The following is a 27,083-nucleotide window of genomic DNA, read 5'->3' as shown; positions in this document are numbered from 1 at the left end:
CCATTTTGAAAAATCAAGATAGATGAAAAATAAAATGATGATCCAATTTGGATAAATTCCCAAGCTAATCATGGATGAGTAAAACACCCTACCCATGTAATGAATAACTTATGAAGAGGTCACATACTTTTTAAACAACATGGTCTCAAGAATGGCATAAGGACTAGATTGGTTCACGATAGACTTTTTTTAGTTTTGTTGGGAGAATATTGGAAATGAAATATATGGGATGGTAGAAGATTGTAGATGAACAAGGGAACTTCACAAGGATTTCAATGCCACCTTCCTAGTCCTCATCCCAAAGGAAGTGAGTTGGAATAAGTAGACAAATTCTACCCATCTCTCTATATATTGTCATTTACATGTTGATTACAAATGTTATAGCCAATCACTTCAACCCAATCATGCATCATATCATCTCATCAAAGCATTGAGGATATATCTAACTTAGGAAAATCCTAGATGGCATCATAGTATCCCATGAAGCAGTCACATCATTGAAAGCAACAAGAAGCAAGGTATGTTAATAAAAATTGACATGTTAGAAACCTTTGATGGAATGAATTAGAATTTTTTAGAAAAGTATCCCAATGGCCTTTGGCATCTCTCACATTTGTATTGGATAGATATTAAAATTACTCTCCAATTCCTTCTCCTCAATATTATTTAATGGTTTCCTTCTACCATATTCATCCCATCTAATGTTATAAGGCAAGGTGACTCCCTATCCCCTTTCCACCTTTTGCTTAAAGCATAAGTCATTGGACACTCTATAAAATGAGCCATGACTAGTGATTTGATTCAGGGCCTCAAATTCTTCAATAAAGGAGAAGCCCTCTTAAATATTTAAGTTATAGATGGTACTTCTAGAAAACTCCACCTATAAGGAAGCTAAAACTCTCAAAATATTCCTAAACACATTCTTGATAGTCTTGGTTGGTCAAGTTAATAATGCCAAACCTTCGATCTTCCTTTTCAACACCAGACCAGACATCCAAGGCAACATCTACCAAATTATAGGCTTCCAAATTGACATGCTTCCATCAAAATACCTTCGACTCCCCCCTCATCAAATCCTCCCTCTAACACTCCTATTGGGAAGACCTACCTTATGGAATAATGTCTTGGTAGATTTCTTTTCCAATATAATTCTCTAGCAATTATTGTTACCTTAATCCAACTTATCCTCTAGTCCTTTCCCATTTATTTCTTCTTTTCCCTAGCAACCCCCCCAAAAAATCATCAATGCAACCAAAGAGATCCAAATATCATTTCTTTTGGGTGTAGTAGACATGGAAAAAAATGGCCCTTGGTTGCTTGGGACCAAGCCTACTTTCCCCCAAAAATGGGAGGCCTTAGAATAAGAGCCATCACATCATGAACAAAGGTTTAGGAGATGAAATCTATTGGAAATGGATAAAAAATTGGAAAGCTCTTTGGGTAAGGATCTAAAAAGAGAAATACAAGGACAACTACACAAAATACACTCTCATCAAATTGGAAAATCACCTTGGGGCTCCCTTATTCGGACTAAAGCATGGAAACATAGGAACCTAGTGAGAAACCATTTTTTTGAAGGGTAAAGATGGAATGTCCACCCTAATATGGGGACATTTCCAGTGGCAAAGAACAACCTTAACCTCCAAACATGCCTTACAAAGAATGCAACAACATTTCATCAACTAGAATAAGATATGCATCTTTAAGGCTTGTCGTTTCATTCTATTTTATTTGGTTTCAACCTTGAAGGCTTTTTGCTTCATTCCAAGGCATACTCAGACATTGTCATATCATATCTTGGATGATTAAAATCCTCCACTTAAATGGAGGTTCTAGCATAGATAGGAATGTGAAAATTTCTAAATAGAAATCCTACTGCAATGATTAATATAATTTCTTCTACTTATTATCTCAGGAATAAGTTATTCACAGTGTTCTTACAGCAAATATCGAAATATATTCTACTGCAGCCTTCACAATTAAAACATTGTAGAAAGTAAATGTAAGAAAAAAAATATTGGCACAAATACAATCACAATGACACAATTATTTTGGACAATCATCCCCAGAAAACCCCAATGTGGGAAAACTGGTGCAGTAGATGAGAGCTTTATTATTCTTCAGCAAATTCTCACGTACAAAATTACAACCAACGAAACAGGAATGAGAAATTTTACAAATGCTTCCTGACAAATTTTTGACCCAGGTGAAGTACTTCCTCTTCCCCGGAATCCTTTTGCGTCCCTCTATGTCAAACCTCTCACGCTGACATAGCGTTAAGATGTCTGCGCAGGCTCTACATCAATCTACCTCTATGTTGCCTCTTTCTGCGTCACCCTGTTCTTGCTCTGCGTCTTGCTGCATTGCACTCTCTGAAGATAATTATGCCCTCTCTTCCTTTCTCACCTGCAACTCTCCCCCTGATTCGTTTTTCTCTTACCGAACTTCGACCAATGAGAAAATCGATCTTACTCGAGTAACTAAGTATCTGCCTCTGGTGTGTTCTCCAAGTGCCCATCAAGCCTCCTATTATCCTCACATTGATCAATCAATGACCCAGATTAGACTCTAATCAATGGTTAGGATCATTTTAGTTGATCTTCGCCTTCTTCTAGAAGTTTCACCCACAATTTAGATAAATACCCATTAATTATTTTAATTTCCTAAGTTTAGACTTAGGGTCTCATTAAAAATAATTAATTATTTCAATAAAACTGTCTCTGAGTGGAATTTCCCAAAACGATGCTACCCCAAATCAACACTCCCTCTTAGCAAGGAATGTGCTCTAGCAGTATACTACTGTTGCATACTGCTCTGACTCTGAAGCATCATGCTCTGCGCTGATGTCTGACATGTTGTCCACCAACTACTGCATTGTTGCTGTAACTGTACTGCGACTGACACTGCCACTACCAACACTGCATTCGTACTACAACTCCCTCTGAATTTCTGCTTCATTGCTGCTACTGGCACTGCCACTGCCAACTGTCCCTGCACTGCAAACTACTGATGCTACTAAAACGGATTTTCTACCATACCCATCTGCTCTCTGAACTGAGTGAACTTAGCTCTTCCGAGAGCCTTTGTGAGTATATCGGCTACCTGCTCTCTTGTGGGGACATATTGTAGTTGCACTGCCCCACGTTGAACATAGTCTCTAATAAAGTGACAACGAATATCTATGTGTTTCGACCGATCATGAAATAATGGATTCTCAGAGAGTTTAATACAACAATGATTATCACAGTGAACCTTGGTCGCTTCCATCCCTTTTCTGAACAAGCTCACAAGCAATTTTCTGAGCCATATAGCTTCGCACGTAGCTGTATTGTCTGCCATATATTCTGCTTCTAATGAGCTCAGAGCTACTGATTTTTGCTTCTTGTTGCACCAAGATATCATCCCTGATCCAACATTGAAGCAGTATACTAAACTACCTACCCAATCTGCATCTGTGAACCCATTCAATTTGATGTCCTCCCCTCGGGAGTATTTCAACCCATATCCGACTATTCTGTGCACATACCTAATAATGTGCCTAGTTGTTGCCCAATGCACCCTTTTTGGTTCCACCATGAACTGACTAAGAGTGTTGACAGCAAAGCAAATGTCTGGCCTAGTGTTGACCAAATACATGAGCGACCCAATGAGTTGCCTGTATAAGGTGGGATCTACTTCCTTGTCTCCTGATGCATCTATTTCCTTCTAGTTGGTGATCATGGAAGTAGGCATGGGTCGACAATCCTGCATTCTGAATCTCTTCAGAACTTATGCAGTGTATCTTCCTTGTTCAAGGAAGATCTCCCCATTGTTCTGCCAAACTTCCAACCCCAAAAATTAATGCATCAACCACACGTCCTTCATGTCGAATTCAACTTCAAGATTTTTCTTGCAATCCTGGATGAGCCTGGATGACCCAGTTAGGAATAGGTCATCTACATATAGTACCAGAATAAGTGGCTCATTCTCTACCATCAAATAGTAGCGATTGGGATCAACATCACTCTTGACAAATCCCAACTGTTGCAAGTAACTATCAATCTGACCATACCATGCTCTAGGTCCCTACTTGAGCCCATACAGGGCCTTCTTTAATCTGCAAATATGAGTTCTCTTCTCATGAGTTTCGAAGCGTTCGGGTTGTTCTATATACACCTCCTCTTCTATCACCCCATTCAAGAATGTTGTCTTGTCATCCATATGGTGAATCCCCATCCCATTTGAGCTGCTAGGGATATAACAGATCTGATAGAGGTGTATTGAGCAACAAGGGCGAATGTCTCTTCATAGCTTATTCCTTCTTTCTAAGCATACCCCTTTGCCACGAACCTTGCCTTGTACTTCTCTATACTGCCATCTGCAACATACTTGATCTTGTAGATCTATTGTGATCCTACAACTGATCTATCTTCTGGTCTAGGTACTACTTCCCAAACATCATTCGTCATGATGGAGTTGTATTCTTCCACCATGGCATCCACCCATACTTGGTGTTGAACAACTTCCTGAAAGCTAGAGGGTTCTTCAACCTGAACTACCAATGCCTGGTATTTGTCAGGTTGTCTACGCTGCCTTTTCTCAGTTTTAGGAGCTCCAACAAACTCCTCTACATCCCTCAGAGTCTACCATACTTCTCTACTGGTTCTACCATTGGTGGTGGCAGGTTCAACCAACTCCTCCTCCCGATCCTGTCATTCCATCGGCTGAGAACTATCTGAATTTCCTCCTTCTGAGGAGATACTGGTACTAGTCACTGTACTCGATCCATGTGTCTGTCCTCCTGTCCTCCTTGCTGCCCCTGCTGCTCTTGAACTAATGGAACATCTCCTAACTGATCTTCTGCAAGCATCTCATGAGATTTCCTGAAAGCTCTTTCCTCCATGAACTTTGCATCCCATCTCACTACAATCTTCCTGCTACTAGGAATATAGATTATGTATGCCTTTGAGGTCTCGTTGTATCCTACAAGATACCCCTTTTATGCAGTATGATCCAGCTTACTGCGCTTCTCATCTGGAATGTGATAATAAGCCGCGCCTCTGAATATCCTGAAATGACTGACTTCTGGCTCCTTCCCTGTGAAGACCCCTTCGGGTGTTTTCTTCCCCAATGCTCTATGAGGAGTTCTATTCTGGATATACACTGTTGTGTTGCAAGCTTCTGCCCATAGATACCTAGGTAGATCCTGATCATACAACATAGCTTTGGTTGCCCCAACAATAGTTCTGTTTTTCCATTCTGCTCCGGATTATATGGAGTTGTCCACTCTCTTTTGATGCCCTCCTTTGTGCAGAAATTTGTGAAGTCTTTGTCCGTATATTCTCCACCATTATCTAAACGCAATACCTTTATCTTTTTCCCTGTCATATTTTCAACAAGAGCTTTAAACTCTCGGAAACGATCAAAGACCTCATCCTTGGTCTTTAAGAAATAGATCCAGGTTTTTCTAGAGTGATCATCGATAAAGGTGACGAAGTATTCGCCACCACTAAGAGCTCTTGTGGACATAGGACCACAGATATCTGAGTGTATTAATCCTAATACACATTCTGCTCTATTGTTACTTCTGGAAAAAGTTGCTTTAGTGTACTTCCCTAGCACACATCCTCTGCTATGGAGTTGTCCACTCTCTTTTGATGCCCTCCTTTGCACAGAAATCTGTGAAGTCTTTGTCCATATATTCTCCACCATTATCTGAACACAATACCTTTATCTTTTCCCTGTCATATTTTCAACAAGAGCTTTAAACTCTCGAAAACGATCAAAGACCTCATCCTTGGTCTTTAAGAAATAGATCCAGGCTTTTCTAGAGTGATCATCGATAAAGATGACAAAGTATTTGCCACCACTAAGAGCTCTTGTGGACATAGGACCACAAATATCTGAGTGTATTAATCCTAATACACATTCTGCTCTACTGTTACTTCTGGAAAAAGTTTCTTTAGCATACTTCCCTAGCACACATCCTCTGCATAAGTCATCATGTTCACCACTAAGGACTGGTACTCCTATAATAGTCTCTCTGAGCATCCTTAATGCTCCATGGTGTAAATGGCCCATTCACCTGTGCCATAATTCATTTCGCTCCTTCTCACCATTATAGTTGTTGCATATCAGTGCCATTGGTGATTCAAGATGCAATCTATACAACTTGTTGCTTCGAACCCCAATTTTCCTTTTCTTCTTCCAGCTTGGATGCTTGACGTACACTTTCTTTCCCATGAAGTATACATCGTATCCCTTGTCCTGTAACTGGGACACTGAAATCAAGTTCATTCCTAATCCTGGCACATGCAGAAAATTGGTGGCTCGGATGTTGGTCCTTGCTTCCATCTAAAATGCTATGGTGCCTTGTCTCTCCTAGAATACATTTCGTTATGTTTCCCATAGTAATTTGGAAGTCCATTTGTTCTTCTTGATAGCTCGAGAAATGTTCTCGTACTCTAGTCATATGAGCTGAAGCCCAGCTATCAATGTATCAAACATCTGCTGACGTTGAATTTGCTAGGCATGCGAATTCTTTATCATATCTAGTAGATAAATCTAAGACACTTTGAGTATCCATAATGTGCCAATTTCTGATGCTAACCTGTCCCAACAACTACTGCAAGAAAAACTGCGTCCCACTTGAGACAACCCCTCTCGCTGAATCTTTTGTTGCGTTGTTCCTTCTACCACTAGCAAATTTCGATTGGAAAGACTTACCTCTCCGTCGACTCACTAGAGAGATTTTTCCCACAAAATCCAATCCTCTTGCCTTTAAACTACGCAATCCCCGAAATCTGCTAGGGAAAATGGCGTTTGTGGCGGCATCGACTTTCTAGGGTTGTTGAGTTCTGTCATGGTTACAAAGATATGAAAGGGAAATAATATGATAATAATAGCTCGAAAGAGGCCTCTCCATTGTTCAAGATGATTAATATTTGTGCATAACTCATGGAAAGAGAAAGCTTTGGTAATCTACATAAGTTGAATGCCTTGATGGATAATCTAGTTGTGGGAATGGAAAAGAAGTGGTTAAAGGATATCCATACTTTAGTTGATAAAGTGGAAGTTTTTAGTTGCAAGGAGAGTTACATCATTGGTCTCTTGAATATTGAAACGAGAGATCAAGGAGACAGGCCATTTTGGAATGAAGCTTTTCTACAGCTAGCTTTGGTTCTTATGGATGATTTACATAGCCTCGTGAGGTGGAAGCCTTGCAATTGGGCCCAACGTATGTTTGAGACAATGACATCCATCGCTTTGGCATTTCTCAAGAGGGAGCGGAACACGGAGGTTGACCGTCTTTCCAAAGAAGGCGCGATCCGGGACCAAGGCAACTGGTTGATCATCGAACAGATAGAGGGTGAACACCACCAGTTCTATCACAGGCCTTTTATGGACATTTTGAACTAATGATCGGACACTTAATCATAATTTGTACATATTTCTTTTGTTGTTTATGATCTGATAAGCGGCCATGGTTTTGGTACTGTACATGTTTATTTGGTGTTATCTCCCTGCGTGGAACAAGATAACATTTATTCTACTGGTTTTTGTATCATTTTGGACACTTTTCCAGATCCTGTCTGGGCTACTTCCCTGCGTGGATTGGTTGGCTGGTGTTTACTGCCTTTAAGGACGCAGAGTTTTATCAATAGAAATATCGGAATATGCATATGCATCTACAAAATGTAATTTCTTTTACTAATGAAATTACGAATTTTCCATGGGAAAAAAAAACTACGCAATCCCCTTGGAGATTCGAATTACTGCCCCTGCAAGAATTTCGAATTCCCTTCTCCTTTCAATGCTGGGTCTTTCGGCTTCTTCCTTCTTCTTTCCCTTCGCTTTGATACCATGTGAAAATTTCTAAATAGAAATCCTACTGTAGTGATTAATATAATTTCTTCTACTTATTATCTCAGGAATAAGTTATTCACGGTGTTCTTACAACAAATATCAAAATATATTCTACTGCAACCTCAATGACCCAGATTAGATTCTAATCAATGGATAGGATCATTTGACTTGATCTCCACCTTCTTCTAGAAGTTTCACTCACAGTTTAGGTCAATACTCATTAATTATTTTAATTTCCTAAGTTTAGATTTAGGGTCCCATTAAAAATAATTAATTATTTTAATAAAACTGTCTGCGAGTGGAATTTCCCAAAACGATTTCTGGGTATTGGAGAATGCATGTGTATAAGCCTTCCTGAAAATTTTGAGGCCTAGAGCACATCTGATGCTACCCCAAATCAACAAGGAAAAGGTAGATATCAACCTTTTTGAGCACACCTTAGGTCACAATTAAACAATTCATTGTTCCATTATTTTGTATGGTATATCCACTTACATATTGTATTGTATTGGAGATATAGTGCAATTTTGTTTTGTAGTGAAATTGGGTTGCATGTAAGGGTTTGTTTAGGATGTCACACACTCTCTTATAGAGTATGGTAACCCTTGTCTTTAGTCCAAGAAGTTTCATTTCCTGCAATAGTGCTCATCCCAATGATTTTTTTCACTTTTTTATTTGATCTCATCTTCAAAACATTGTTAATTAGCTTATCAAATGAATAATGGTCAATCAACCCTAGGCTATTTACTTCCCTTTACTATTTCATTGTTATCACTTAATTATTGTTGAGACCAAATAAAAAAAAACTCTAATTAACCTAAATCCATAGATTAATATAATCAACTCCAAACCATAATTAATCTAGTGGTATCGTTCCCTTGAGTTTTCTATCTCTACTCTTACCCCTATGGTTTCTTTATTTTCCCCTAAAACTAAATGAGAACTCCACTCTTTCCTTCCTCCTTGTTGTAGAATTTATCTTTTCATTTGCTACCGCTCCCTTGTCATCTTCTAATTCTCAGAGCTTTCTTACATATCAACCCTCGTAACAATGGATTTCTATTTAAATAATATCCAAGTTTGGTCTTCACCTTGTAATTTTATATTATGAATTAAAACAAAAGTTCCCTGGTATTAAACTTATGTGGAGTCTAATGGGAAACTTATGACTATCCATTATAGCTTAATATGAATTCACATTGTGTTTGATTAGGTCATTGCAATGCTCTATATATACTCAATGAAAATAAATAATAAAACAAAATCTTAACAAACAAGATTCTACACAATAGACAAATTCCTTTTTAAGTATAGAAACACTCACAAGGAATAAAATACCAATAGAATATCGATCTATAATATATACAAGGATCACAATGATTTTTATTCTTATTTACAGAAAGTAAATAGTTAACTTGAGAAATATTATAGGTAATTTGTTGTCACTACGAGAACGACCCTCCAAAATTTTTGCCTAACTCAATTTTGGAGTCTACTTGAATTATCGCTTCAAGCCACCTAGTGTCATCATGTTGTTTGATTTGTTATTCTTATGTTTTATTTAAGTGTCGCATCCTCCTAAGTCAATGTTTCCTAAGTGTCATCACCTAACCTTTAGAAATGATTGTTATGAAACCAGCTCACAAAAAGATAGAAAAGATAGATAAATGCCTTACAAATAAACCACTTCGAAGGGGCAACCTCCTTTACATTACACAAATGAACAATTCTTCAATGATACAAATGACAAGACCTCCTTTCTATATATAGGAGTCTAAGGGGTCATAATATAATCAGAGCCGACATAACAATAATAATGTAAGAGCACGATACTAACAATAGTGGGCTTCTATGGGGCACAATAATAACAATATGGGGACTACATGGGCACAACAATATAATAAGGGGGTTGTACTAATAACAATAAGGGTTATACTAGTAGTATAGGGACCTAACATGCCCCTCTCCTTCAAAAAGTGTTGTCCTCAACGCTTGAGTAGTTCTTGATGCTTCTGTATAAAATTCTTGTGCTCCCATGTGGAGTCTTCAGCGGGTAAGTTCTTTCACTTGATGAGATACTCTGAAATTGATTGATATTGCAGTTGTCGGGTTCTTGTTTATGTGACTGCCCCAGGCTCCAATATGATTTTTCCTTCCTCGTCAAGTTCTGGCAATATTGTTTGAACTGGGAACTTCTGCAAATTTTGAATGAGTGGCCATACTTCTTCGTCCTTCTTCAATTCATCCCTTGCTTCGTTTATCGAATCTGGTTGGATAATAGAAATAGCACAAAACAATGCTTCCACATCCTCATCCTTTCTTGAGAGTGCATCTGCGACAACATTTTGCTTCCCTTTTTTGTAGATGATTTCAAAGTCATAACCCAACATCTTTGTGACCCATTTTTGTTGCTCTTCAGAGGATAATCTTTGTTCTAAAAAGTATTTAAGACTATCATGATCCATTTTTACTTTGAAGTGTCTTCCCTTTAAGTAGGGTCATCATTTCTTAAGTGCATGTAATATTGCCAACATTTCCTTCTCATAAATAGCTTTGTGTAAATATTTTCCTTTGATTGGACGACTTTCGAAAGCAATGGGTCTTTCATCTTGCATTAAAACAACACCAATTCCATTTCTTGAGCATCACATTCCACAATAAAGGTTTTTGTGAAGTCCGACGTAGCTAAGACCAGTGCTTGACACATTGCCTCTTTAAGATGTTCGAAGGCCTTTGTTGCTTCTGGAGTCCATGCAAATGCATCTTTCTTCAATAATGTTGTTAGAGGTACTGCTATTATCCCATAATTCTTAACAAACTTGCGGTAATAACCTGTCAACCCAAGAAATTCTTGCAGATGCTTTATGGATGTGGGGATTTTCCATTCCTTAACGGATTTAATTTTGCTAGGGTCTACCTTAACACCTTCATGAGATACAATATGACCCAAATATTCCACCTCTTGTACTCCAAAGAAACATTTGGAGCTTTTTGCATATAATTGTTTCTCCTCCAATAGTTTGAGCACCCTATCAACATGTTGAACATGATCCTTCCAAGACTTGTTTTAGATTAGTATATCATCAAAAAATACTAACACAAATTTTATAAGGAAGGGTTTGAAAATGGAATTCATCAAACCTTGAAATGTAGAAGGTGCATTGGTAAGGCCAAAAGGCATGACCAAAAATTCATAATGACCCTCATGAATTCTAAATGTTGTTTTCGGAATGTCTTCAGTCTTCATTCTGATTTGATGATATCCTGAACGAAGATCCAACTTGGTGAAGTAAATTGATCCATGCAATTCATCCATTAATTCATCAATGACAAGAATGGGAAATTTATCTTTAATAATGAGCTTGTTGAGCTACCTATCATCCGAACACATGCACCATGATCCATCCTTCTTGTGCACCAATACTACTTGAGCAGAGAAAGAACTTTGACTAGGTTGAATTATACCAGCCTCTAGCATTTCTGCAACCATATGTTCAATTTCACTCTTTTGGGATATCTGTACGGCCTGATGTTTGGAGGAACACTCCCTGGAATCAAATGAATAGCATGATCATGATCACGAATAGGTGGGAGGCATTTGGGAGTCTCAAATACCTTGGAATGATTGTCCAAGACTTTTTGGAGATCTGGAGAAATAGATGATTTCGATGTGGGAACCTCTTGTGAACATAATTGTGCAATTACGCCTCGTTGTTCCTTCTTTAGAAGCTTTGTCATACCATTAGAGTTGATTATCTTTCTCGGTTTCCCTACAATACCCCTTAATTCAACTTCCTTTCCTTCCGCACAAAATTTCATGAAAAGTTCTTGAAAATTAAAAACTATTGTACCCAAGGATTGTAGCCATTGGACTCCTAATACAACATCAGCACCACCCATTGGAATGGAAAGCATTGGGTTATTCAATACATATTCTCCCATGGATAGCTTGATATTATGGCACTTTCTAGAGCAATTTATGGTTCCTCCACTTGCAACCATCACTTGAAACTCTGGTGTTGGATATAGGAAGCAATTCAATTCCTTGGCTATCTTACAATGAATAAAATTATGGGTACTTCCCGAATCAATCAACACTATTACCTTTTTCTTCTTGATATGTCCTTCTATCTTGATAGTTTGAGGAGTAGTAATTCCAGCCAATGCATTACAAGATATGGTCGGATTCATTTCTTCTTTATCTAGGGTTTGTTCTTAGAGTATATCCTCTTCTTTTGACATTTCTTGTTCCTTTTTTTCCTCCTCTTCACAATCTATGTAGAATAATTTCTTCTCAACACACTTATGACCTTTAGTGTATTTGCTATCACAACTGTAACAAAGCCCTTTTGCTCTTTTTTCTTCCAATTGTTGTGGTGTCAACCTTGTAGGTTGTGAAAGGCTAGGTGCAACAACACTTCCATCTTTATAGTTGTGAGTGGTAGGCTTCCTGGTTGCCATAATTTTGCTTTCCATTTTCCTTGCTAACCTGAATGCCTTCTCCAATGAATCATGTTCCCAAAGGCGGACCTCATGTTGGATATTATCCTTTAAAGTCCCTATGAACACATCAATCCTATGATCCTCTGGAATATTTTTTACCCTTATTTTCAATTTTTGGAAGTCCTCAATGTGATCTATCTGTTTGAGATTTATCAATTGGCTAAAAAAGGTGTTGCTTTTTGTATCCTCATAATGTGCTATCATTTCTTCCGTAAAAATTGCCCAAGTGACAATTTGTTTACGAGAGCAAAGCCATCGATACCATACAAACTGATTTGGTTCCAAATATAAAGTTGCAATACGTACCTTTTGTGTGTTTTTCACATTATGGAGATCAAAAAATTGCTCCATCTGTAGTATCCATGTTCCGGGATCCTTGCCATCAAACTTCCTCATATCGATTTTTGGAACATGGTGGGTCTTCAATCAAACATTAGAGTCTATGAAATCATGATTAACATTTCTTTTGTTCTCATCATGAGTTTCCTTTACTACCCTTTCACCATTAGTAACCATTTCTTGTAGCAACTTATTCAAATTTATCTTCAATTCTTCCATCTTAGCATCCATGCCATTCATCTTAGCGTCCATGCCATCCATCTTAGGTTCCACGCCATCCATCTTAACTTGCACTCCATTCATATTAGCTTCCACAACATTCCTCTTGGCTTCAGTTACCTTTTGTGAGAGTGAAATTTGTTGTACTTGGTATTGTAATTTTGATATATCATGTTGCATTTCTTCCTCTTCTTCACAAGTCATGCTAGAGCTTTCAGGTTGCTTACTAGGTGTTTCCATTTTCTTTCTTCGAGGCATCAATTAATGCTAATAATTCTTCACTATTCCCTTTGAATTCCTTCAAACTAATGTTTCAAACCAATCTTATGCAAAATTTAAAAAAAAAACTACACACCTTTTCTTCACTTTGTAAGAGCTTGATATTGAATCTGTTGTATCTCTGTAACTGTGGATCTCGAATATCTAAAATAGCGTCCTGTAGTATCTCTTTCAGTCTTCTTTCTAACCCCACAAGTCTAATCAAGATTGGATTCTCCAAGGAAAAGTTATGCCAAATCTCCTACGGTGACCTAATTATAGACTAGTTCAGTAGAGCGAACTTGTACGAAGTGCCACGTGTCCCTGTTTTGACCTTAGTACCTGAAACTGATATATAGAAAACTATAGGCCATCCTCTTTTTGAAACTTCTTACGAAATTTCAATCTAGTGCTCAGAACAAAAGTTATGATGATTTTCCCCAGGGCACCTGTTTGGAATGTAATTCAGGAGTCTACAAAAAACCTAACTTCCTCAGATCATATCTCCGAAAATATAGCGATAAAAGCTCTGAAATTCGGACCCAAAGTTCATAACGATTTCAGCTCAAATGGGTTTTTTTAGCTTCTGGAACATCGCAGAAAACAAGTTATAGCGAAAATGTCACGATGACCTGTTTGGAGCAGCGAAACCCTAGAATCCAAAGCTCTGATACCAAATGTTATGAAACCAGCTCATAAAAAGATAGAAAAGATAAATAAACGCCTTAGAAATAAACCTCTTCAAGGGGGCAAACTCATTTACATTACACAAATAAACAATTCTTCGATGATACAAATGACAAGACCTCCTTTCTATATATAAGAGTCTAAGGGCTCATAATATAATCAGAGCCGACATAACAATAATAATGTAAGAGCACAATAATAACAATAGTGGGTTTCTATGGGGCACAATAATAACAATATGGGGACTACATGGGCACAACAATATAATAAGGGGGTTGTACTAATAACAATAAGGGTTACACTAGTAGTATAGGGACCTAACAATGACTGTGTTATCTTGTCCAAAATTAGGTGAAGTCATCGATTTTCTTGACTTATAATCTAGCCTTTTTCGTCACGTAACACACACAAAAGCACAAAAAAGAAAACAAAAGAAAGAAAAAGCACTTTTAAAGCAAAAGCGCACTCTAAGTTGATGAAGAGTTGCTCTTGAGTTGAGCGCACTCCTTTGGGTTGAACAACTGCACCCTCCTTGGAGCACCCTCCTTGAGTGCATTCCTTCAGCACGAAGACATGCACTCTTCTAGAACTCATGCACGCATTTTCTTGTTGCATGTGATCCAAAGTTACTTGCAGATAAAAACACAAGAGGTACTACTAAAATCTGCAAAAGACCAGAATGCTAAAATAGGCAAATAAACTTAGTTCAACCTACAAGAAAAGGGTGGTTAAGGTCAGAGAAATTGTAGAGGACATCCAAAAGACTGAGATGAGCAAGTCAAAGGAAAAAATAAGGATGCATGCAACAATCAAAGAAAAGAAAGAGAAGCCAAAAATATCAAGCCAAATTCTTTATAAGCAAGCTTGAGCAAGAAGAATAAACAAGTTTTTCAGAGAAGAGATATGAGATCTGGTGTGATCGAGTTGGATTGTTGTTGGTATTTCTCAGTGATCAGAGATTGTTGAAGGTGTTGGTGATTGAGGAATTTAATTGTTTTTGAAAGCAGAGAAGGCATTCATGGCTCTAATATGAAAATGGATGAAAGAGGAACCAGTGGGTGTTAAACAAGTTGTAGCTTGCAAAATTAGGGGTTGGTGCTCCTTCCAGTGGGTGCTGGAAAATATTTGGGGTTATAGATCCATTCAGTTGTAGCTGATAAAACAGAGAGTTGTACCTTCTTGCTAGTTGTAGCCAGAGAATTGTAACAACAAGTTGTAGCTTGCCCTATGAATGAATTGTAGAGAAGTTTTGAAAAGTTATTTGTTCTTTGTGTGTTCCATTGAGATTGTCGATATTATTTCCTGTCATGCTTATTTCAATTAATTGTTGATGTATTTAATCGTGTCCCAATATAATTGCACAAAGTGAAAGAAAGTTTCAATTGGTAAAAATTCTCACAATACTGATTCACCCCCCCTCTCAATATTGTCCTAGTTTCCAACAACATCTTGGCAAGGATGGGTTCGCGCCTTGGTAACGTGATTGAGATGGGTGGGTGCATGGGCATCTAGGGACATTACATCCTCCCCCACCACGAGCCATTGTCGTCCTCGACAATCTCATCACCTCCTAATGTATCTTCTCTTCGAACTTGTGGATCTCCTTCTCCCATCTCTAGAGTGACTCTCTCATCTCCCATCTGTCCTCCTTTGGTGCATTCTTCCAACGCACAAGATACTCTCTCCTCATGTTATTGTTGACTCTTGTAGTCATGTAGGAAACTATTTCCTCAAGCTATAACTCAAGATGATCAATAATCAATGTTGGTCCACGTGATGGCTCTTCTCTCTTAGCGTCATTCGTGTCTAATCGGCATGGCTTCAACTGACTCACATGAAAGAATAGATGGTGAGATCACATGTGAGATGGCAGATCTAACTTGTAGGCTACTTATCCAACCCTCTTAATTACTTCAAATGGACCCTCAAACCTCCTAGTAAAGGACTTTTACATCCCTTTTAGCGTTGGAAATTGCTCCTTCATCATCTTGACGAAAAATCTATCGCCTACACTGAATTGTGCATCGCATCTATCTGTATCCGCCCACTTCTTCATCCTTTATGTTGCTTCTATCAAGTTAACCCAAGCCAACTCTATGTTCTCCTTCCAACCCACCAAGAATCTCAAGGCCAAAGGACTTCTCCCACAGAATCCCTACGTCAATATGTGAGGTGCAATAGGCATCTTCCCATTGACCAACTCAAATGAACTATAACCTGTTGCTAAAATCTTTTGAAGGTTGTAGTTGAATTGCGCTACATCCAACAGATCTAGTCAATTCTCCTGACTGACTCTCACAAAACATCTCAAATAATCCTACAACAATGAGTTGATACACTACATTTTTCCATCTGTCTGCAAATGAAAACTTGAACTGAACAACAACTTGGTCCCCACAAGCTTATATAGCGAGGCCCAAAACTTCCCTGTGAATCTCGTATCTCTATCTTACATGATGCTCAAAGGTAATCCCCAATACTTCACCACATACTTGAAGAAATTATTTGCTACCTCCTCAGTTCCACATGGTACCTTCATCAAAATGAAGACTACGTACTTGGAGAAATGATCAACAACAACCATTAGTCCATTAACCCCCTAAACCATCAATAACTAAGATATGAAGTCCATCGTCACACTTGCCCATGGTTTGTCTGGAATCAATAAAGGTTGCAATAGTCCCCCCTACAATCTAGTATCTGATTTGTCTTGCTGACAAATGATGCAAGTCTATACATACTAATCCACATCACACCTCATATGCTTCCAAAAGTAGCCTCTCTCTAGTAATGCTAGTGTTCTACATTGTCTTGGGTGGGTAGCCCAAGGCAAGTCATGGCACTCCTTCAAGAGCACTTTACAGAGCCCACTTGACATAGGAACATAGATATGATCACCAAATAATAAGAGACCATCACGAATGTAGAATTTTCTAATCTCCTCTTCCTTCACCTGCATCATAATGTTTTGCATTGTAGTGTCTATCTCTAAACCTACATGAATCTTCCTGTGCACTCTTTTGCCATTTGTATCCAACTCTCTCCTGGCATCGGTAGGTCTTCTTCTTCCTCAATCACAACTAATTGTGTCTTCCTACTCAAGGCTTCTGCAACAACATCGAGATTCCCTGGCCTATACTCAATCGTCATGTCGAACTCTACTAAAAAGTCCTGCCAACATGTCTACTTTGCTGACAATCTAGGCTGAGATGCAAAGTAACTCATCACAATGTTATTATCTTAACCACAAAAGGTTTTCCTATCAAATAATGCCACCACACTTAAAGATAGTGGATGACTATTTTCATCTCCTTTTCATGAACAGGGTATCTACGCTCTCTATCCTGCAACTTCCTGCTCTCATAGGCTATCAAGTGTCCATCTTGCATCAAAACACCTCCAATGGGGAATGGGAAACATTTGTATATACCTCAAAAGATTGCTCAAAATTTGAAAACTTCATTATCGGGGTTATCACCGTCTTCTTCTTCAACTCATCAAACGCCTTTTAACACTTCTCTGTCTATCTCCACGGTCCGTCCTTCTTCAACAAGTTGGTTAGTGGTGCAATGATCTTGGAATATCCCTCCACAAATCTGCTATGATAATTGGCCATTCCCCAAGAAAACTCTCATATGATACACATTCTTGGGCTCCTCCCAATTCTTCAATAGTGCGGACCTTCTTAAGGTCCATTCAGATGCATCCCTGTCCAATCCAATGTCCCAGAAATGGATTCTCGGTCTGAGAAAACATACACTTTGACTTCCTCAAGAACAACTGATGCTTCCTCAATGCCTCATATACCAATGCCAAGTGCTTCTTAAGTTCCTCCATACTATTGCTATATACCACAATATCATCAAAGTACACCACTACAAACTAATCCAAAAATGGTTGAAGTACATCATTCATCAAGATACAAAATGTAACAGGTGCATTACACAACCCAAATGGCATCACCAAAAACTCAAAAATCCCATACCTGGTCACCATAGCTGTCTTATGCTCATCACCCTTTGCAATGCGTACCTGATAATATCCCTATCTCATATCAAGGTTTGAAAACACATTTCCTATTGCCAACTTATCGAAGCAACCTGTTGCAAGTGGTAGTGGATATCAGTTCTTGATCGTTTGCTTTTTCAAAGCCCTGTAATCGAGACACATCCTCAACTCATTAGTATCCTTCTTCTTCTGAAAGAGCACTAGAGCACCAAAAGGAGACCAAGTAGATACTTTTAGACCAAGTTCCTTCGCTATAATTACCTTCATGAAGTTATGCATAGCCCGTGAGTCCACAAGTGCTCGGACGATACTCCCCTAGACTCTGAAATCCACAAAACATAACTTGTGCAACTGGGCATCATATTTCCCCAGAACACCAATTCTCATAGGAACGTCAAAATCTACAAACATACCTATCAGCTAACATACCTCCATCTTCTTGAAAGCTATGAAATTTACTCTAATACCATTTGTGTAACACACTCCCTTATCTAACTCGATAACTAGAGGTGGTTACTATGCTAACCCAACTCTCAATGTGTAGTTATGAGAATGGGATATAAAAAAATGTCTTCTTCTTTTATGTTTTAATACTAAAACAAACCAACTCATGATATTCGTCTCGTTAAAACATTTTCCATGACATCAAATTTCTCCCTAATTGGGTCCCAAAAACAAAAGTTATATCATTTTATACTTCTCCTCCTACACTATGCTTAGAGTACCTTTTTCACCCACGTGGCATATTACCCTAATACCACATCACACTATGGTGGTCCTTGTAACTTATGCTTATCATCAATAGACGGGTCCCATACTTGTCCTAGGGATTAACCCCAGAGTCATCGTTACATTTTATTATCCATCTAATAAGTGATACATTGCAACAATAATTCAAAATCCTCACTTTGACACATATTACCAAAGCGTTATCAACTACAGTCTTTATTTACATTTCAACAAGTAGTATACATATTTCTATTAACAAGATTGGTATCGAAGGAAATAACCTAGTATTTCTTAAAACAACAACATGAATAATGATTAAAATAGATGAAGAAGAAGAACACACATTTCTAATCATCCTTTGATAACATAAGTGTGCATCTTCTGCCTTATTTACGCTCTATATATGTTCATCATGTTTCCAAGTTGACAAAACGTTAAGTTTGCATACAATGAGATGGGCCTATGCTTGGTTTACAATGGCATCAATTTTATTTGGCTAATGTGTTTTCTACAAACTTAAGCTTGTAATCATTTTTAACTAGGCACTATTTCAAGCTCCCAAACTTCGCAACATTGGTGAAGAGAAGCTTTTATATACGAGCATCATTTGAGCAGCAACTGTTCAGATGAAAATAGCCAAATGCCATCCAACCACCAACTTATATATCAATCTAAACACTAAATACAACATGGAGAGATTCTTAAATGGTATGAGTTTGTTGTATCTTCTTTTATCACAGACTCCTAACTTGGACAGGGTATGAAAGTAATCTATAGAAGTTTATATCACAAATTTAAAATCATAGAGACTAACTAAAACTCAGTTCAAATTCCTCTCTGTTTCCATCTTCAGTAAAAATTTGATGTTGGAAACACCCATCTTCTTACTAACTATGTGAGGCCCTTGAAAACCAATATTGAAGATTCAAGATTTCTCCATAAGTAGGGATCAACTAAATTTTGAAGCTGCTCCGCAAGCTTGTGCTTGCTGTCAATTTTGTCATTAACGAAAGCCACAACTACAGTAGATCATCTATGAGATTCTCCAACACCTTCCTTTTCATTGGCTTATCTCTGACCAGGGCATTTGAACCAAAGACTTGTTCCCTTTATTCAGAATTTATACCCATAGTTGTGGGCACGACTGGAATTAGCAATGGTGCTTCCCTTGCTGTTATCATTGAGATTCGGAGTGGATGCTGTGGTGTTTAGTGGACAATGCCCTCTAGAGAGTTATGGTTGAGGGATGGTGATAATAATTTGCTAGCCAAGGTAGGAGAAAAATGATTGGAGAGCTCTTTGATCACTCATGTTCATGTGCACCTTGTGGATTATCAATCTTACTATAACACTAGATGCAGTGTGTAAGTTTTTCCTATATGTATTCCAGAGACCAATAATGAAACAAGCAAGTTTATTCTCCTTGCCACTCTAGAGTTCCAGGCATACTAAAGGTCATAGATCTCACACAAATTTTGGAGACTTTTAGAGAGTTCAACCAGTCCTTTAATGATAGTAAAGCAACCCTGTAGCACACTTGTAGCTCCAGTCACTTATAGTCATGAATATTATGCAGTACCAATGTAGATTTCAACAGGTATGAATTTCAGAAAACATGGTTATCAATTAGACGTTTGAAATCTAGCCTGTAGTATTCCCTCCTATCACATAGGAGGTCATTAAGTAGGCATCCAATTCTGGGTTGTTCAATTAGGTAAGATCAACCAACCTCACGAGCTCTTACATGCAATGGTTCAAGTATCAGTTCCCAGGTCTGAATTGAGTTGTACATAGGGATTCCAGTTCAGTTTATAAGATAGACCTGTGTCTATGCTCTATAGTCCGAACACACTTCCTATTACAATTTTCACATAGCTAAGGGAAGAATACTTTCAGCCAGTCCCTCAAGGGCAGTAATACACTCCCGAGGCACCAATTCCACTACAACAAATTTGTGATAATGTATATTATCCTTAACAATGTAGATCCAACAAATAAAAATCATTATTAAATGAATATCTGAGTCATGGACATTAGTATTAATGCAACTATTCCTATCCCGATAGTGTTATGGCTTCATTTAACAATGAGCTATTGAATTCAACAGTCCATATGCACGAGAATTATAATTAACTCTTGGACTCATATTTTGTGATTTCCTGTTGCATAACTACATATATATTTGTTTACAGAATAGTCAATTAAGCTGAGCTTTGCCTTGTCCAACGTTTTAAGTTACAATTCATTAGAGTATGAAGATGTTTCTCCTACAGGGCCATGTTCAATTTTGAGTCCAGTCTCTCTAGTAAAGTTTACATTCCACACATTACTTTATGCAACATTTATATGAGCATTGTATAACAGTATACCAGCAACCATATTTCAAACATATGTGAACAACCAGAACTCAATATGTCCGGCACACTACTAGCATCATTTCAATTCAGTTGGATTAAGCAAGAAATTCACTGTAGAAGTTAACATGAGAGACACTTATCTCAAATGAAGATGGGCAACTGAGTTCAAGACAACAATTCTCCACCCAATAGTAGACAAGATGCAACTAGGTGTCTCTTGCAGCTATTACGCTTGAGCCAGATTCCAGGGCTTCAGAAGGTTGTTCACATATAATGTGCTAGTTGAACCAGGGATTCCAGAAGTCTAATCTATCTCCACCCTTTAATCATAAGCACAGGCTAGTCGAGGGAATCCAAAGGTCTGCTACCTCCACCCACAAGCCAATAAGGGAATCCAGAGATAGGAATCTCCACCCTAAAATCAACACCAAGGAATCCAGAGAGTTCACCTCCACCTTGAATCAATTTACCACAGTGGTTGCACCCAATGAAAGGAATCCAGAACACACTAGCACAACAATGGAAAAAGTAAACAAGGCTAGGAATTTTCCTCAATTCAAGGAGCAACCTCCACCTTGGCTGTCAAGGGAGTCCAGAGAAGACCATATCCACCCTTCCTCACCAGGAAATCCAGGGAATTGCTAGGATTTCCACGAGTTCTCCTTTTGCTCAACTGAAATATATTTCCTTTTTCTGAGAGTTGTCGATGTACAGAACCACTAATTCCTTTAGTTGCCTTAGCACAGCTCTCTATAGTCAGCTGCATAACATATGAAATATAACATATGAAATTTTACTGACAATTTACTCTCCAGAAATACTACACTAGTGACCACGAATTTCAAGCATGAGTTCTTAGAATTCCAAGTTTGTTATACCACTGCTTCTAGGCTATATCTTTCACGCTGCTCGTGATCTTAGTCTAACACTGCTGTACTAGTTTTGGTGTTCCTCCCACGCCATTCTCTGCATGCTAGCTACTATGCTTGCATTATAGTTTCTTCCCTTGCTTGCATATGACTCTATAGTAACACAAATCCTCTGCTACGCTACTTGAATTCCTTAGCTTGAGTGACTCTACGGTAGCACGAATTCTCTGCTAAGCTACTCGAATTCCACTCTGTCTCCTTTTGTTTGCTTTCCTTTTCCTATTCTCTATGTGTCTAGTCTCTCTCCTTTACTCGAAATTTTCTCCCTCGATTTCGTGCACTTCCTGTGCTGTGGTTGTTGGAAATCTACTTCCTGGTGGTTATTTTCCAGTATGTCTCAAATCCTCTGGACCAATCAAAATTGCTCAATGTATTTTTCTGTTTCCATATTTTTTTGTTTAGCCTTGTCAGGTTTGTTTTTGTGTCTTCCTGCCCAGTATTGCAAACCAATCACCATAGTGCCACTTAATCCCCGATCCCTTACTTGCCATGTGTCAGCCTCCATAGCCATAACAAAAAATCAAAGTATATCCCAAGCAGTAATCCTCCTCAGCCACCTTGACTCAGCCCATATATATATATACAACATCTGCAAAGGTGAAAAATGACGAGGGCCATCACAACCTGTTACACCCGAGCATACACTTGAGTCAATGCGTGTCAAGTCCTCTGGATGTGTGACACTGGCAAAGTTTATGGTAATGGTTGTGAACGACTTCTGACTACTATTTCTGGACTACACTTCTAGCACTTATACTTGTTGACGTGTGAGATATGTTATGTTAGTAGAATTTACATTCATTCTTCATCCCAAGTATAATACCTACATAAAACTTCCACATCAACATTTATCATAAATAGCACATCAATGTAAGAGACACATATATGCAGAAACCTCTCTATAATATACTTCGGAAATATTACATGGGTTCTGGCACACACCTAACTACTGAAATCCAAGCCTTGCTTCACCCAGCCAAGTTCCCCATGGAAAACCCACGACAACAAGAAACCCATCTTCGTTCCAGGTCCTAGCTCACATGGTTAAGTCATTCCACAACAACAAGAAACCCATCTCCGTTCCAAGTCCTAGCTCACATGGTTATGTCATTCCACAACAAGAAACCCATCTCCGTTCCAAGTCCTAGCTCACATGGTTAAGTCATTCCACAAGACCCTCGAATGGCATTTTTTTCCAAGTTTCACTGTGCTGTTTATACACCTCACGTTTTTTTGTTACTATGTATTGCGACTGTGGATACTAATCATATTGCAGCACACCTCCTGTCATACATTTGGTACAAATAGATGATGAAAATCTGATATGTAAACAATTGTGGTACTTTATATTTGCCGAATTATATATTTTTGAAAATTATACTGATTCATCTATAAAAACCAACGGTTTGTTCCCTCTGGAAAATAAAAAACCTCGCATGGTTCGATCATTCCACAAGACACTCACACGATTCAGTCGTCCCACCAAACAACTCGCACAATTTCATACGATTCGGGTGGGTTGGCTCACATCTATTGTGCGGCAGAGAGAGCTCTCCCCTTCATTCGGTTCATTCCTTTCAGCTTGCGGTTTGGTTCGAAAAGTTGAATATTACTTAATTGTAAATATAAATGATGTAAATAAAATCATGTACATGCGTCTTCCCTAAGTTATCTCATTTTCACTGTGGTTGTATTTTCATGAATTGAACTCATGATTTTAGGGAAAAAGGAAAAATTAAAATCGAAACTAGACGCCTGGTTGAAACAGAGCATTGACCGTATAAGCCGTTTCATTAGTCTACAGTAAACTTATAATTTATAAAATGCTTACTTAAATATGATTAAAAAAATTAAATAAAGAAATTAATTAAAAAAATAGTTTGTTTCGTGTTTATCTAGGTTTGATTTATGGTTTGAGAAACTGATTTGGCCTCACAAGTCCTAAGCTACTAGATTTTTGAGGTGTAGATTCCTTATCACAGGCGCAATTCAATTCTATATGTCACCTTACTAAAAAAGCCCATCCTCAAATAATGGTGCTAATAAAACTTAACAATAACATTTTTTTAAATAAAAAAATTTGTATTTTATTTTTAATTTTAGTTTTATTAAAAAATAAATATGTAATAAATAAACCCAAAAAATCACCATTTCCCTACGGTACAACAGTAAAAAAAACTCCACTTACCGGGAAGCTGTTTCTTATTACTCCGCTTCAAAACTTTAAGTTTCCATATAATAAGGACTCCAACCATCACCACCACAATAACTGCCCCACCAATGCTCAATCCCAACATTCTACCATGGTTTTTTCCTGCAGAGAACAACAATAATCGTTTCGTCATGATTTGATTAAAATGTATAATATAATTTTGATTAATATTATGATTTTTTTTACTTAAAATGCATTCAATATTTTGGAAACTTATAAAACATTTAATATTTTTTTTTTTTCCAAATATCTGACCATTAAACAATCATTTAATCTGTTAATTAGATTAAACGCTACCTTCTGTTACCCTTGATTGCTGAAAAGGGCCACTTGCAGTTCCAGTTGGGGTTGGGAGCAAAGGGGCACCATCGGCATAAAACTTGTCCCTCGCATAACGAGTTACACAGTTGTAACTCAAGGACTCTCCTTGTATAGTTCCCTGTGGACAGGAGCCCAAAGAATTGTAAAGTGTGTTGAGGCACTGGTTACACTGATCCATATCAAGGTATCTAAAGCACTGAGCCAAAGTATAAACCCCACTCGCATTTCCAGTACCAAAACCCACATTGCTGGACACAGCAGTCTGCATAACGGTGGTCAAAAGAGAAGCAATATTCCAATCCTTGAAGCCCCTTGCATTTCCATCTGTGCCCTTTATTGTGGTGTTATCGCACCATGTAATGGTGGAGTTTGATACATCTGATAAATTCAATTTTGTATAGAAGTTGTGAGTGTCATATCTCAAAATGCATGCACTGAGAAAAATGGTCACGGAACTGTAACCCTCACAGTGTTCGCCGAGAGTCACTGTGGCGTTTGAAGCGCATGTTCGACAAGCAGAGGCATTGATGTCTCCCCTGCAGTTAGCCAAACCGTAGATCTTATCTCCATTCTGTCCATAACTGAAAACACTGTAGCCCGTCTTGTTAACATTGCCAACCAATGAATTGAGAACCACCTTCAAGTTCCTTTGCAGAGCACTTCCATTGATGATATTATAGCCACTGCAACGGTATGCCTGGGGATCAGTAGGATTGTCTGACTGAGGTAATGGTGCTAGGAAATCAGGGGGGTTATCCAAGTGGGCTAATGCTAATGTTAGCAGAATGACCATTAAGGTGAGAGATAATTTCGATTTTGCAGTGAAATTCCTTGTGCAATTACAGACCATGTTGGAGGAGGCGGCCATTCTGTAACTGACATCAATCTGCGGAAAACTTAACAGAGAGTTGCGCTGTCTTTCTTTGATGAAGAACACCCCGTCGAAAAGTAAGATAAGGTTAAAGTACCACAAGGGTAGGTAAAAGCTTGGGTGGCTTGACTTGACTTCAGAATTGAATGGTGTTTGGTATTGTGTCTGGCTTTAGCTTTATCTTATCCTGACAAACAAACAGTGTTACAAGGAAATCGGCGCAGTTTATTTAGACCTGGTCTCCGTAGTTCAGAAGGATTTTTGGGTATATTTAAGGGTTGAATTTGCTTAGAATTTGGGTGAGAATTTTTTATAATTTTAGTGTTTTTTAGGTGGTTTTTAGGGTGCTGAATTAATAGTTAAAAATGCATTTTAAATAATAAAAGATAAGAATTTTATCTAGAATTGTTTGGTCTGATTTTGGTCAAAAATTCAAAAATGTAGGCTGTTTATTTATTTGTTTGAATTTTTTTTTGTTTTTGGTCTTAGATTTGAAAATATAATTTTTACTCTGTTTTTAATTTTAGTAAAGTATGAGGTGTAGACCAATTGGTTTGTATGGGATTTAGAAGTCTAAACAGACCATAGGTTCAAATATCATGGGAACTTCATACATACTAAAACAAGTTGTCTTTAGTGAGATTTTCTGGAAGTTTTTCCAGTGGGTTTTTCCGGTCTAATTTCTCTTAAAAAAAAATTCCCGTGGGGTTTTCTGGTCTAATTTCTCTAAAATCTAACAGGGATTTATTGAAATCACAAGTTTGATGGGTAAACCCTGCATAATCAAAGTGCCCTAGGTTTCTAAGACATAAATAAATTTAGTGAACTGAAAAACATCACTATACTTGAATTTTGTAAATTAGAGAACTCAAAGCCTATGATTCCACCAATTTTTTTAATCAAATTTTCTTTTTCTTTTTTATAGATTTGATAATATATTTTTGTTGAGAATTTTTTTTATTATTTAAAATATGCTTTTGGATACATAAATAAAATCAAAATAAAAATCTTGAAATTTAAATTATGTAAAACTAAAAAAATCAAACTTATTTTTTCCCTTTCAAAATTTTATTTTCCAACCTTTATATTATTTTTTACAATTTTTTAAAAATTATTTTTCAACTTCTCATTACACAGTTGAAAATATATCCTTATCATATCTATATATATATATATTAATAAAAAGTATATAACTTTGAAAAACCAATATCAAAAATTCCACCATAAACTTTGAAAAACCAATATCAAAAAGTCTATGAGAAACTTTGAAAAACCAACCCATATCCAATTTTGCACCCACTCCAGTCCAAAAATGCCAAAAACAAGTCCCCTACCAACTTTGAAAGTCCATATATTAAAAAATTAATATTAATAAAAAGTATATAACTTTGAAAACCCAATATCAAAAAGTCCATTAAAAACTTTGAAAAACCAACATTAGTACAATTTTACGCACACTCCAGTTCAAAAATGCCAAAATAAGTCTCTTACAAACTTTGAAAAACGAACGAGTCCAATTTTGCACACACTGGTCCAAAAATTTATTTATAATTAGTTTTTTAAAAGCATGATTAGTCATGAATTCTGTCCTATGGATGACACAAAACATCTAGATGCTGGAAAGATAGGTGCACTGGAATATTTTTATTTTAATTTTAATTTTATATATGATTAGAAGTCAACGATAAAATCACTGAATATTTATAATATTTTACAATTTAGATTAAGAAATTACAACTAAATTGATATTGATATGTGAGAAATACTAAACAAATTATATAAATTTAATTTTCAAAATTTTTAAA

The 27,083-nt window shown here is 37.4% G+C and overlaps 1 protein-coding gene and 1 long non-coding RNA gene across 3 annotated transcripts in view; both read right to left on the bottom strand.

Moving 5' to 3' along the window:
• The window catches only part of LOC149206429 (cysteine-rich receptor-like protein kinase 2), a 44,790-nt gene extending 19,424 nt beyond the window's left edge, over window positions 1-25,366 (bottom strand). For both annotated transcript variants that reach the window (XM_089395412.1, XM_089395413.1), the window contains exons 1-2: window positions 24,384-25,366; window positions 24,063-24,188 (exon numbers count right to left, since the gene is read on the bottom strand). In XM_089395412.1, coding sequence (XP_089251538.1) covers window positions 24,063-24,188; window positions 24,384-25,275 — 1,018 coding nt within the window. In that variant the 5' untranslated portion in view covers window positions 25,276-25,366. The remainder of the gene's footprint in view (window positions 1-24,062; window positions 24,189-24,383) is intronic.
• Window positions 21,785-23,476, bottom strand: LOC149206430 (uncharacterized). The gene is made up of 2 exons (XR_016251925.1): window positions 23,340-23,476; window positions 21,785-23,158 (listed from the first exon to the last, which is right to left on the bottom strand). It is a non-coding gene; the product is annotated as an uncharacterized LOC149206430 (long non-coding RNA).
• Window positions 25,367-27,083: the final 1,717 nt, after the last annotated feature.

The sequence above is a fragment of the Pinus tabuliformis genome, chromosome 1_2 (genome assembly GCF_031772625.1).
Source record: "Pinus tabuliformis cultivar Carrire ecotype Pingquan chromosome 1_2, CPIR1, whole genome shotgun sequence".
NCBI classification, from domain to species: domain Eukaryota; kingdom Viridiplantae; phylum Streptophyta; class Pinopsida; order Pinales; family Pinaceae; genus Pinus; species Pinus tabuliformis.
The sequence above is the reverse complement of the archived record's forward strand: the minus strand, read 5'-3'. Positions and strand labels throughout refer to the sequence as shown.